This window comes from Melanostigma gelatinosum, assembly GCF_949748355.1.
Source record: "Melanostigma gelatinosum genome assembly, chromosome: 13".
Taxonomy (NCBI): Eukaryota; Metazoa; Chordata; class Actinopteri; order Perciformes; family Zoarcidae; genus Melanostigma; species Melanostigma gelatinosum.
Genome location: NC_136646.1, coordinates 18985186 through 19000176, shown reverse-complemented (window position 1 = coordinate 19000176; position 14991 = coordinate 18985186). Strand labels below are relative to the sequence as shown.

The window sequence follows — 14991 nt, the reverse complement described above, 5'->3', positions numbered from 1 at the left end:
TAGATGCCCGAACCACCTCAGCTGACTCCTTTCGACGCAAAGGAGTAGCGGCTCAACTCCAAGTTCCCTCCTGATGTCCGAGCTCCTTACCCTATCTCTAAGGCTGAGCCCGGCCACCCTACGGAGGAAACTCATTTCAGCCGCTTGTATCCGCGACCTCGTTCTTTCGGTCACGACCCAGAGTTCGTGACCATAGATGAGGGTCGGAACGTAGATCGACCACTAAGTTCAGAGCTTTGCCTTCCGGCTCAGCTCCCTCTTTACCAAAACGCTCCGCTGCAGCGGCTGCGTTACTGCTGCAGCCGCACATATACAGTAGCAGGAAATATACAATGCAAATATACAATGCAAATATACAATGCAAAACATAGAACATGTCATGCATCACTGCTAGCAGTTGCTAACAGCAAGAAGATGATAACAGGAGACACACAGGTAAAACCATCAAGACTGTGGTCACAAATTTAACTAAAAATAAAGAAAATATAGTTCAAGTATGTCAAAGTTATGTCAACACGTACCAAATTGAAATGACAGTCAAGTTCAGTGATTAATTACATATAGAAGTAAAAGTGAAGGCTTAACTCTGCAGTACATCAAGCATGTCTTTCATAAAAGTGTGTTTCTGTTTGAAATTCATAAAGAGACAAACATTTTATGAAACCATATGAATAAAATCAGTTACACATTACCCGTTGTTATAATAGAAAGTCCTTACCTTATATCTGCAGAGTGCCACTTCAAGTAATGTGGACAGCAAGAACGGTTCTTATTTTATATGTTATCCTGACTTTCACTTTCAGGATGAGGCCAGTCATGTGACTTAAAATAAATAAAAAAATGCATCATGGAAAGTACCAATGAAGGAAGTAGTACATTTACTGCTGTAGAGTACACCTTTGTTTGTAACTGTTCTAAAGTATTTACATGTATTGCCACTTTATAAAGTATGCAGTATAATGTAACCAGCCAGTTTAAACTTACATTTGACAGTAGAATGATATTATGTACATACTGTAATGTAGGGGGGGGGGGGGGGGGGGGGGGGCTGAAGTAGCACCTAGGAGTCATTTGGTTAGGAATTCTGGCCACAATGTGTATTCTTCATCATATGCCAGTACCTTTCCAGCGGCACACTGTTTGCTGAAGGCAGCTTCCGCTTGAAAGTGGTAGTCGACTGTCAGACAGGCACACCAGTGCCGTCTCTTGATGCATATATGCACATTTTATGTAAATTGGTTTCATTCACGAACAGTGATGCCGTAAATGTATTTTTTTTTACTTTATTGACAAAGTAGCCCAACACAGCGTGTTAAATAAAAAGATGTATCTGTTTTATCCCGTCCATTTTCTTGTTCGGAGATATGAAAGGCATTTTTGTCTTAATTTTGACAATTAAGTGATTTAGTATTTACTGATGTGCCCTATATCTATATGTACATGTGTGTGTGTATATATATATATATATATATACCACTCTGATTCAAGGGCATATACCACTAATATGAACTTTCAAGCAGCACCTGTCTTCAGGAAACGGTGTGCCGTTGGAAAAGTACTGGCATACCGCTCCAGGTATCGGTACCTCCCTCTGAACAACAGCAGCATTCTACTCCAGGTATCGGTGCCTCCCTCTGAACAACAGCAGTATACTGCTCCAGGGATCGGTGCCTCCCTCTGAACAACAGCAGCATTCCGCTCCAGGGATCGGTGCCTCCCTCTGAACAACAGCAGTATACTGCTCCAGGGATCGGTGCCTCCCTCTGAACAACAGCAGTATACTGCTCCAGGGATCGGTGCCTCCCTCTGAACAACAGCAGTATACTGCTCCAGGTATCGGTACATACCTCTGAACAACAGCATACCATCGGCCACTTTTCGATCTCAGCGTGACTCCCTCAGACACTGAATCAAAATAGCATTAAGAGTGAAACGCTGAATTAAAATAGTATCAAGACCAGTGTAATATAACTGCATCACAGTCTAGCTGGTTAACAGGTCTTATACACATTTATAGTTATTTTGAACTGCATGAACTCACATGAATGAAAACAATAACGAGAGAGAACACCTGAAAAGAGGACTTGACTGCAGCGTCTGGCTGGTATCCTCAATCTCTGATGACGAGTGACTGTAAAACAAACTAAATGAAACACAATGTTCTGAACTTCTGGAAAGTTCTATGACATCCAGGATGAACAAACTTAAAATAAGCTTTGGTTGTGATACTGTGGGTTTGCATGTGCCTCACATATGTTGACATATCAGTGCAAGTCTTTGCAAAAAGCTAATACAACAAGACCATACAGTTTGAATTAACAGACTTGCCTATGTGATGAGCTGATTACGTATATATATACCAAAGACGTGAAGCTTTGGTTAATTGACGACTCTGAATTGCCCTTAGATGTGATGTGAGCGTAAATGGTTTACTGATAAGTTGTTACATTTTTAAATGTTAAGCAAAATTGTATTCCAATTAGAATAACAACTCTACAAACTCATGAAATAGAAACTTACCATTTTCTTCAGGTACTTTCTCTTATACACGTTCTTTATATCGGCCTTGACCTCTGGACAAGTTGCATCAATTTTGGTGAGAATAGTCACTTGGGGAATCTCTGCCGATACAAAGATTCATGTTTGTCAGGTTATTTGATTTCATTTATGAACCCCAAAAACTAAACCTTACCCATGTGTGCAGCTGCAAGTCTGACTTCCTTCATCTTTATCACAGATTCATCATCCAGTATATTTACAAATACGGCATCGATGACATAAACCAGAACATGAACGTGGTCATTCAGAGTGGGGTCCTTGTTGTAGTTTGGATTATCCTCTGATATTTGAGAGCACGGATCAAACAAGAAAATAATGTCAAATAATAGTTCCTTAAATGTATCTTCACGTAAATAAAATTATTTATGCAAAACATATCACAAAGCTGGATTGTTTGACTGAAATATATCCAACAAAACTTGTTGGATATTTCACAGATCACAGTAGCATGGAATACACGCTATTGTTAACATGTTATATTATATTATATAAGTGCTATTTACTGCTTTTTTTCGTGTTGGAATAAATGTTAAATATTTAACTGCAAAGTAGTAATGCGTGTTTGATACATTAATTTGTTTGCATTAAATCATACTGGGATGTTTGCTGAAATTGATAGGATAGCCCTACCTAGAAAATTTTCCACCAGCCGCCACTGTTCAAACGTATTGTAAGCCTCATACCGAACGGGTTAATACGAAGACGTAAATAGTTACATCCTTATAAACGAATAGCTGTGGCGCCATCATGTGGCTATAAGGTGGTATTTCAGCTGCAGGACAGCAGTGAAGGCCCAGGCATACAATGCACGGCCCGCCACTGGCATAACTTGTAATTCAGTGCATGATTAGATGGGCAGACGTCTCTTGATAAGGTTATCATGAACATACAAGCTCCCAATCTCCCTCCTCCTATAGCTAGCTACTCAACTGATAAGTTAACTTGCTAAACACTGGCTATGCACTAGCCTAGACAGCATGCTCGCGTCATTAGCATGTTAGCATCGAGCGTGATATTATAACCATCACCATGTATATACAATAGGCTATGTAGCCAGACCCAGACATAAATTATACATCAAGCTAGTTGACATCTGTGACACTCAGATAAAATATTTAACTTGACAGACAATCTGTTGAACTTGAAGATCTGAAGACTGAACTCGTGAACTGATTTTTGATTCGTGGAGAAAGTATTTTGAGTATTTTAAATACAAAATTACTCCACTCTAAAGTATTTTGCTACAAATTACATTCGATTTTTATCGGCCCTATCAAATACAAATTACAAATTACTCAAAAGTAATTGAAATACGTATTTCAAATACAAGTAATAGAAATACTGCCCATCTCTGAGCAGGGGAGTATGTGTGGGGTGATGATCAGTGTTTTAGTCAGTTGAAAAGACGGTGAAAATAGGTCTTAGACGTTCAGACTCCATTTCAACCAGAAATCAACATTGAAGTCCGGGTTGGTGCTCACTGGGAAGAGCGAAGTTGTTGATGCCTTTTTGGTGTTATCTACAGTGATGCGTATTATCTTAGGCCACGCAGATGTTTTAGCGTCCTTTCAGTTTCCTTTAGATCATGTGATTTGAAAGATTTTTATCTCTCACTCCAGTCAGTTGTAGGCGTGTAGGAGGTTGTTTGTGTTACACATTGAATTCCAGCCTCTCAGGAACGAAGTTACATGGATGTTACATTTTGAAAAGCTGATAGAAAGTTCCTCCAGAAGGCCCGGACCCCACACAAAGGTTTCAGCAATGGGTCCAACAGTAATCTATGGAGATGCTGAGGTGGCCAAATCACATTAAGCTACCTGCTGCAGTACTATGGCAGAATATCGCCTCCCTAATCTCTGTGAAAATGTTGCATATTTTCTCCATCACCTGACAGCCCCACCCAGTAACTGAGCTTGATAAACAACCTGAGTATCATGCAGGTAGACAATTCTGTCATGAAATATAATGAATAAAGCTACCCTACATGTCATATATGAAAATACATGAGAAAAACATGAATTCAATTTAAGGTTTTGTGTTTTGTGTTTAACGTGTTTTATGAGGTCACAGTGACATTTGACCACCAAAATCCAATTAGTGTGCTGCAGAAAACCCGGCAACCAACTGCACAAAATGGGCGACTAACGACTACAACAGACAGCTGAAAAAAAGTGTTTTGTATGTAACACAGCATGATATATATATATATATATATATATATATATATATATACCATTAGCATTCAAATCATAGGGTGACAGAGTCACACCATGACAGGATATGTGAAGATATCTGAAGATGTCAGGATAGGATAAGTGCCTTTCGGATTATAACTTTGATCGGTATAAAAAAGAACGTTGTAGAGCGAGAGAGACTACAGATAAGCGTTGTGATATTCCATTCACAGTGAATTTTAAAGTCGCTATCCAAAAGTTTAGCGCGCCTCTCCTCACACAGCGTTGCCAACAGCGGCGTGAAAAATACATCAAAACGTGCGGCCTGATCGGGAATAGTGTGCATTCTATTTTTCGGAGAGATTCGCCCAGCGGTCTGTTTCAGATTTTATAATGGGTGTGTATTGCGCAGCTCGTTAAGAGCTAGAGTGAGAGCATAACTGTCAGAGTGGAGCGGAGCAGGATAATGTTCTGTGATTTTTCCAAACAAATTGCTCCAACTCCCACAATTTTTACTCTTTATATACACCATTTTTCCCCAAAAGCTTGGAAATGTTGTGCTGGTCGCAGTAAAGTATCTATGGAATCCAATGTTTATTGCTTATACTTCAACACAAGGACACACTTGAATGGATATTTAAACTTTTTTCCATTTCAACATTTTAAAGGTGCTATACATACGACACTCTGAGCATTAATACAGCAAACAACTATTTGCTATGTAAAGATATAGTGGAGTGTCTACCTGAGCAGAGAATGAAGTTACTCTCCCTCTGTGTGTGTGTTGTAATCACAACTTCTCTGTGCTTTGTTGACATGTGCCTTCTCGTGCACATGAGCTGCCCCACTGGCTGGCTCATGGCCTCTACTCTGCACTGCCCTCATATGGTAACAGCTGATAACGCCGTCCAGACCCACAGCAGGTCATGGAGGCTTAGCTGCATGCACTGCTCAAAATATTATGATCAGAATCAAAGGAAGGGTGTAGGTAACAAATGCTACAACAGGCTTCCCTCCCACACTCAGGATAGTTTCATTTTCACTTGTATGTAGATAACTTTGTGATAATACAGACTAGGACAGATATTAAATATATGATACTGCACCATGACATTAGTGTTGCCACAGCGATTTGAAATGTCGATGAATAAATAACAAAGGTAGGAAGTTGAATTTACGGAAATAGTTGACACATTTAATAAGAATAAATGCTGACCTATGGTGGATATTTACAGGCACATTCATGGAGAACACACGAAGAACATGTTGAAGGTGAAGACACAAAACTATTTATTGTTCTCCTTTGACTGTGTTTTGTGTGAAGGTGCTTCCTCACCTTTGTCTGCTTGCAAACAGAAAATGCAGTATTATGTTTGCATGTGGCTTAGCTTACTCCAGTAACTTGATTCAGCTAACTTTTCCCACCCCATCATCATCCTAGTGATCAACAGCACCGATGGACACAGGCTACTAAAACAATCTTTTGATATAATCAAAGAAAAAAACCTGCAATAAACTATTTTATTGGAATAAAAAGCAGGAGGAAAAACCATTTCACAACAGCAAAGTGCACATACATGTTGATATAACATTATTGTGTATTTTTCATATTTATTACACAATGTATTTCATGTACTGTTGCACCACACACAACCATATTTTTTGCAAATCCACATTTTGAACAGGTTATTTTGTACTTATTTTATCCCACAAAGTAAAATAGGAGAAACATTTTCTGAATTTTAAACTAACTCAACAATCACGCATGTGATGAAGCCTACAAAATATGCATAACATGCTTGAAAATGAAAATAAAAACCACAAAAAGCATCCTGCACACAACTGTTATTATTATTATTATTGTTTTAAAGAAGCAATTATTTCATGCTTCATGCACCCTTTAGCTTCTGGATGAGACACACTGGGCTTTACGCTAACTCCAAAGAAAACCCACCCACATCATTATCATATGCTCAGAGCACTGACGCAGTATAAAGAGTGAGATAGTCCACACAGAGAGGGAAGGAGGGGATGTGGGTCACACAAACAATGGACTTTCATCCAGGAGACCACTCTTCGTGTCCCGTGCAAAGCTTAAAGTAATCGTAGACGTTTTTTCACGTCAGTCGTTAGTTGCGTGAGTTGTTCGTGTCGTTAGTCATGAGAGTCGTTAGTCACTCAGGAGTGACTGAGTTGTTAGTAAGTTAAGTTAACGTCACCCACTCTCTTTCCTCAACCTAACTTTCTGTAAAGAAGGAAGTTTATTTTGAAAAGAAACTATGCATGCAACAAGTGGAAACTGACACGTAGAGCTTTGTTTGAGGCTTAAGGCCACTGACCAAGCGTTTGTATTTGACCAGTTGGGAGTGAGAATGTGTGGACTGGTCATTCAAGGTTTAGCTCAGCAGTCTACAGGTCGTCAAGAAAGTCATCTCCGAAGTTAATCATCTGTTTCAGTGCGGTCAGGATCAGCGCATTTATATCATCATTTGTTTCAATTTCTGAGCTGTAGTTCTTCACAAGAAAGATGCAGTTCAGTGGAAGGCCGAGCAACATGCTGAATCTGTCGACCTGAGAAACAGGATTTCAGTTGATTCGTGAATGGCAAAGTTGTGACAAAAAAATGAGATTCTTGTGCACAAATTCTGAAAATTGAACTCTAACAACAAATACAAAATCACCAATAGAAACCTACCTGTTCCTTCAAGTACTTGATCCTGTATGTTTCGTTTATATCTTCTTTCGCCTCAGGACACGCTTCATCAACTTTGGTGAGAATAGCCAGTTGGGGAATTCCTGTCAAGACAGAAACATAATCCATATTTGCTTTGCTGGTATTTTGATTCATTAAACCAGATCTGGTTCCATTCGTGAACACAGTCATGATCGTTGTGATGTCGGCTCTTACCCAGTTCAGCGGCTGCTAGTCTGACTTCTCTCATCTTCTTCACAACTTCGTCACTTATCAAAGATACTGAGTCAACAGGACAGACACCAATCAGGACGTGAACTCTGTCTTCCAGAGTGGGAGATGAGATGTAGTCCCTATCAGTCTCCTGAAGCTGGGCTACAGGATTGAACTAGAAAAACGATTTAAAAAGATTATCTACTGTTAACTGTTCAATATAACAGTTAAACAATAGCAATTGGCACCATGTAATGGAAAAAAAGTGTAAAATGCAAAACCGTATGAAAAAAGAAAAGTAGAAAACTGAAATAATGTCAGAGTTCAAAGAGTTGTACCTGATAACCATTTGGCATATGTCCCCTCATGGCCAGTTTCACATCTTCCACATCAACTCCTGTATTAGTATTTTGCTCAAAGCCCATGATGTCATTGAAAATGACAGAGTAAAAGCTGCCATCGTCTTTGCGGATTTTATAAGCCTTGTACTGTAAAGCAGAAGGTGGAATTATTTGCATCACTTTAGCAAATCCCTGATCAATTTGCAATAAAAAATGTCAAACAGACATTATTTCTTCCACGACAACAGCAGGTGAGACATTCAATTAAAGCTATAAATCTAAGCTTCCATTGTCTGCATGGGAACAAAATAATGAACTGGATGTGCAATACAATTATACCAAATGTATGTGCTGTTTTTGCCAAACTTAAAGCACATCATCAAAAGTTCAGAATCAAACTCTTGTTGCTGTATCTCTGCTGTCCTCTATTGCACTGCTGATTAGGCTACGTTAAGCAACATCTAAACTGTAACAGGTTCACAAGGCTGGGCTCAGAGTTTTAAAGTGTTTTGGGGAAAAAATGTTTTTTAGTCCTCTATTTCAATCCTTCTATAGTTTAACGTTAATTTATTTGTACTTCTAGACTTACGCAAATATCAAACACATTACAAATTAAATTTGCGTCGTTTTAACTGAGAAGCCTTTCATCATTTTTTACAGCTGTTGGTGATGGGGACATAAACAACACCAGCTCCAAACTCTTTTGCTAAGAGTCAGTGTTGGATGCATTACCTACAGTGTCGTAATGATACATTAATGTAGAAAGGCAATTGAACACATTGGCCTACAATACATCATAGATGTCCAATTAAACTGTTCGGTTACTAAATGTTAATCCTTCCAACCAATCACAATCCTGATGTGTTTTAGTGACCATGGTATAAAGCTAAATATTAGATAGTGTACGGAAATTATCAGTGGAAATGCACAAATGTGATCAGTTATCTTTAATGCTTTCATATCCATTTCAGTGATAAGGCTGTGATGGGTTTTGAAACATTTAAACAGTTCTTCAGAATCACCACAATGAACAAGTTATTCGTACCTTTGTGGTATAGCTGCTTCCAGAGATTGCATCTGTCGGAGCTCGACCAGTAACTCTGCCTTTTAAAGCACTGTCAACAGAGTTGAAGAAACTGGACTTGCCAGAACCGACCGGTCCATGAAGCAGAATTCGGAGATGTTTGACATCTTGGTTTCGAGGTTCGTAAGACTTCACAAAAGCAAGATTCTCCTGGTAGTCACTTGAAATCAAATAAAAAGAACATGAGAACAGTATACTTTATTATATTTATCATTAAATGTACAACGTGTGACTCATACTCACTCCTTCACATTCCTCCATGGCTGACTAAGATATGCTAAAGAGAAAGTTACACATGTTAACACAAAGCTGTATCGTAAACCTTCAGCAACATCATGCATTCCTTTTGGTAAATGATCGCGTTATACATTTCAATCACTTTTGCAATATTTGGAACATTTAGAAGGTGAAATTATTACAATTCAAGACGTACCTCCCCCATTGATGTAAAGGGAGACATTAACATGTAAATATGCATGAATTTCAATAAAATGTTCTGGAGAAGGAATGTTGCCAATGCCCAAATTGAAATGTTAAGTTCAGTTAAATACTCTTAGTAGCAAATGAAAGCGTTTATTTCTATTTATTTTTCAAGGTTTTTTTCTGAATAGAAAATGAAGCTGCTTAACGAGCGTGAAGAGCTAAGCCATATACAGTAGTAGGAAATATACAATGCAAATAATTAATGAAAAACATAGAACATGTTATGTATCAGTGCTAGCAGTTGCTAACAGCAAGAAGATGATAACAGGAGACACACAGGTACAACCATCAAGACTGTGGTCACAAATTTAACTAAAAATAAAGAAAATATAGTTCAAGTATGTCAAAGTTATGTCAACACGTACCAAATTGAAATGACAGTCAAGACAATTTTCACTTTCAAGTTCAGTGATTAATTATGTATAGAGGTGAAAGTGAAGGCTTAACTCTGCAGTACAGCAAGCATGTCTTTCATAAATTAAAATTCATAAAGAGACAATCTTCTGAGTTTAACAATGTTCTGAAATATTTTGAGTATCTTACGGTCAGGAGGCGCAGGACGCTCACAAGGCGGACAAGACGATCCTCCACCCATGACTACAAAAAGATATAAGGTGTAAACAAGAAACATTATTAAACAATATTCATCACGAAAAACAAACCAAACGTAAACAGAATATTTGAGGTTTCATATTTCAGAATATTCATTTGTAAGTTCAGACATGTTGTAAGTGTATCACCGGTAAAACAGACTCAGGTGCTGCACAAGCAAAGTATTTATTATTTTTGAATATGTGTAATTAAATGTATCCAATTGAATTCACAGAAAACACAAAAATTAGATTACAGAGAAAGTGAAAGTACAAAGACAAACTGTCAAGAAATTATTATTATTTTACCTTTCACTGGATCCAAAGAAGTATCTGGACAGAAAGCAAAATTAAATTGTACCTCTGTATGAATTGAATGATACAGTTCATACAGTAAGTCATGCCATTATAAGAGCATTGGGATAAACATCCATCACGGTCTTGTAGTTTAAGATGACGTTTCTCAAAATGAATAATATTTAAAAAAAATCTTACATCCGCTGTTATGCCCGTGAGAAGAAGTACTGCAGTCAACCCACCGTCTCCCTTGAAAAACACTGTCAAGCCAACACCCACGATGTTTGGCTGTACTTGTTATACACGAGGCGTTACTGCAAGAGCGTGCACTGACTTCAAAACCAACTCAGAGTGTCACTCAGATAATACCAGGACATCCTGATGCAGAGTTCCAAAATGTAAGCCCTTTAAAATCCCTCCCATCCATCCATCCATCCATCCATCCATCCATTCACGGTGGCAGCAGGCCAAGCAGGCTGACCCAGACTTCCCTCTCCCCCACAACATGTTCCAGCTCATTCGGGATCCCGAGGCGTTCTCAGCGCAGCTGGGAGATGTAATCCCTCCAGCTGTCCTGGGTCTTCCCCGGGGTCTCCTCCCAGGTGGGCGTGACCGGAAAACCTCCAATGGGAGGCCCCAAGGACGCATCCTGATTAGATGCCCGAACCACCTCAGCTGACTCCTTTCGACGCAAAGGAGTAGCGGCTCAACTCCAAGTTCCCTCCTGATGTCCGAGCTCCTTACCCTATCTCTAAGGCTGAGCCCGGCCACCCTACGGAGGAAACTCATTTCAGCCGCTTGTATCCGCGACCTCGTTCTTTCGGTCACGACCCAGAGTTCGTGACCATAGATGAGGGTCGGAACGTAGATCGACCACTAAGTTCAGAGCTTTGCCTTCCGGCTCAGCTCCCTCTTTACCAAAACGCTCCGCTGCAGCGGCTGCGTTACTGCTGCAGCCGCACATATACAGTAGCAGGAAATATACAATGCAAATATACAATGCAAATATACAATGCAAAACATAGAACATGTCATGCATCACTGCTAGCAGTTGCTAACAGCAAGAAGATGATAACAGGAGACACACAGGTAAAACCATCAAGACTGTGGTCACAAATTTAACTAAAAATAAAGAAAATATAGTTCAAGTATGTCAAAGTTATGTCAACACGTACCAAATTGAAATGACAGTCAAGTTCAGTGATTAATTACATATAGAAGTAAAAGTGAAGGCTTAACTCTGCAGTACATCAAGCATGTCTTTCATAAAAGTGTGTTTCTGTTTGAAATTCATAAAGAGACAAACATTTTATGAAACCATATGAATAAAATCAGTTACACATTACCCGTTGTTATAATAGAAAGACCTTACCTTATATCTGCAGAGTGCCACTTCAAGTAATGTGGACAGCAAGAACGGTTCTTATTTTATATGTTATCCTGACTTTCACTTTCAGGATGAGGCCAGTCATGTGACTTAAAATAAATAAAAAAATGCATCATGGAAAGTACCAATGAAGGAAGTAGTACATTTACTGCTGTAGAGTACACCTTTGTTTGTAACTGTTCTAAAGTATTTACATGTATTGCCACTTTATAAAGTATGCAGTATAATGTAACCAGTAGAATGATATTATGTACATACTGTAATGTAGGGGGGGGGGGGGGCTGAAGTAGCACCTAGGAGTCATTTGGTTAGGAATTCTGGCCACAATGTGTATTCTTCATCATATGCCAGTACCTTTCCAGCGGCACACTGTTTGCTGAAGGCAGCTTCCGCTTGAAAGTGGTAGTCGACTGTCAGACAGGCACACCAGTGCCGTCTCTTGATGCATATATGCACATTTTATGTAAATTGGTTTCATTCACGAACAGTGATGCCGTAAATGTATTTTTTTTACTTTATTGACAAAGTAGCCCAACACAGCGTCTTAAATAAAAAGATGTATCTGTTTTATCCCGTCCATTTTCTTGTTCGGAGATATGAAAGGCTTTTTAAATGACAATTAAGTGATTTAGTATTTACTGATGTGCCCTATATCTATATGTACATGTGTGTGTATATATATATATATATATATATATATATATATATATATATATATATACCACTCTGATTCAAGGGCATATACCACTAATATGAACTTTCAAGCAGCACCTGTCTTCAGGAAACGGTGTGCCGTTGGAAAAGTACTGGCATACCGCTCCAGGTATCGGTACCTCCCTCTGAACAACAGCAGCATTCCACTCCAGGTATCGGTGCCTCCCTCTGAACAACAGCAGTATACTGCTCCAGGGATCGGTGCCTCCCTCTGAACAACAGCAGTATACTGCTCCAGGGATCGGTGCCTCCCTCTGAACAACAGCAGCATTCCGCTCCAGGGATCGGTGCCTCCCTCTGAACAACAGCAGTATACTGCTCCAGGGATCGGTGCCTCCCTCTGAACAACAGCAGTATACTGCTCCAGGTATCGGTACATACCTCTGAACAACAGCATACCATCGGCCACTTTTCGATCTCAGCGTGACTCCCTCAGACACTGAATCAAAATAGCATTAAGAGTGAAACGCTGAATTAAAATAGTATCAAGACCAGTGTAATATAACTGCATCACAGTCTAGCTGGTTAACAGGTCTTATACACATTTATAGTTATTTTGAACTGCATGAACTCACATGAATGAAAACAATAACGAGAGAGAACACCTGAAAAGAGGACTTGACTGCAGCGTCTGGCTGGTATCCTCAATCTCTGATGACGAGTGACTGTAAAACAAACTAAATGAAACACAATGTTCTGAACTTCTGGAAAGTTCTATGACATCCAGGATGAACAAACTTAAAATAAGCTTTGGTTGTGATACTGTGGGTTTGCATGTGCCTCACATATGTTGACATATCAGTGCAAGTCTTTGCAAAAAGCTAATACAACAAGACCATACAGTTTGAATTAACAGACTTGCCTATGTGATGAGCTGATTACGTATATATATACCAAAGACGTGAAGCTTTGGTTAATTGACAACTCTGAATTGCCCTTAGATGTGATGTGAGCGTAAGTGGTTTACTGATAAGTTGTTACATTTTTAAATGTTAAGCAAAATTGTATTCCAATTAGAATAACAACTCTACAAACTCATGAAATAGAAACTTACCATTTTCTTCAGGTACTTTCTCTTATACACGTTCTTTATATCGGCCTTGACCTCTGGACAAGTTGCATCAATTTTGGTGAGAATAGTCACTTGGGGAATCTCTGCCGATACAAAGATTCATGTTTGTCAGGTTATTTGATTTCATTTATGAACCCCAAAAACTAAACCTTACCCATGTGTGCAGCTGCAAGTCTGACTTCCTTCATCTTTATCACAGATTCATCATCCAGTATATTTACAAATACGGCATCGATGACATAAACCAGAACATGAACGTGGTCATTCAGAGTGGGGTCCTTGTTGTAGTTTGGATTATCCTCTGATATTTGAGAGCACGGATCAAACAAGAAAATAATGTCAAATAATAGTTCCTTAAATGTATCTTCACGTAAATAAAATTATTTATGCAAAACATATCACAAAGCTGGATTGTTTGACTGAAATATATCCAACAAAACTTGTTGGATATTTCACAGATCACAGTAGCATGGAATACACGCTATTGTTAACATGTTATATTATATTATATAAGTGCTATTTACTGCTTTTTTTCGTGTTGGAATAAATGTTAAATATTTAACTGCAAAGTAGTAATGCGTGTTTGATACATTAATTTGTTTGCATTAAATCATACTGGGATGTTTGCTGAAATTGATAAGATAGCCCTACCTAGAAAATTTTCCACCAGCCGCCACTGTTCAAACGTATTGTAAGCCTCATACCGAACGGGTTAATACGAAGACGTAAATAGTTACATCCTTATAAACGAATAGCTGTGGCGCCATCATGTGGCTATAAGGTGGTATTTCAGCTGCAGGACAGCAGTGAAGGCCCAGGCATACAATGCACGGCCCGCCACTGGCATAACTTGTAATTCAGTGCATGATTAGATGGGCAGACGTCTCTTGATAAGGTTATCATGAACATACAAGCTCCCAATCTCCCTCCTCCTATAGCTAGCTACTCAACTGATAAGTTAACTTGCTAAACACTGGCTATGCACTAGCCTAGACAGCATGCTCGCGTCATTAGCATGTTAGCATCGAGCTTGATATTATAACCATCACCATGTATATACAATAGGCTATGTAGCCAGACCCAGACATAAATTATACATCAAGCTAGTTGACATCTGTGACACTCAGATAAAATATTTAACTTGACAGACAATCTGTTGAACTTGAAGATCTGAAGACTGAACTCGTGAACTGATTTTTGATTCGTGGAGAAAGTATTTTGAGTATTTTAAATACAAAATTACTCCACTCTAAAGTATTTTGCTACAAATTACATTCGATTTTTATCGGCCCTATCAAATACAAATTACAAATTACTCAAAAGTAATTGAAATACGTATTTCAAATACAAGTAATAGAAATACTGCCCATCTCTGAGCAGGGGAG

The 14991-nt window shown here is 38.9% G+C and overlaps 1 protein-coding gene across 1 annotated transcript; it reads right to left on the bottom strand.

Moving 5' to 3' along the window:
- Window positions 1-5983: 5983 nt before the first annotated feature.
- LOC306786945 (interferon-induced protein 44-like) lies at window positions 5984-10766 on the bottom strand. The gene is made up of 9 exons (XM_079281899.1): window positions 10632-10766; window positions 10446-10469; window positions 10090-10143; window positions 9307-9340; window positions 9025-9223; window positions 7977-8126; window positions 7642-7813; window positions 7429-7529; window positions 5984-7304 (listed from the first exon to the last, which is right to left on the bottom strand). Exons 3-9 carry the CDS (start codon window positions 10139-10141, stop codon window positions 7143-7145), a joined length of 870 nt encoding a protein of 289 aa, XP_079138025.1. The 5' UTR covers window positions 10142-10143; window positions 10446-10469; window positions 10632-10766; the 3' UTR covers window positions 5984-7142.
- Window positions 10767-14991: the final 4225 nt, after the last annotated feature.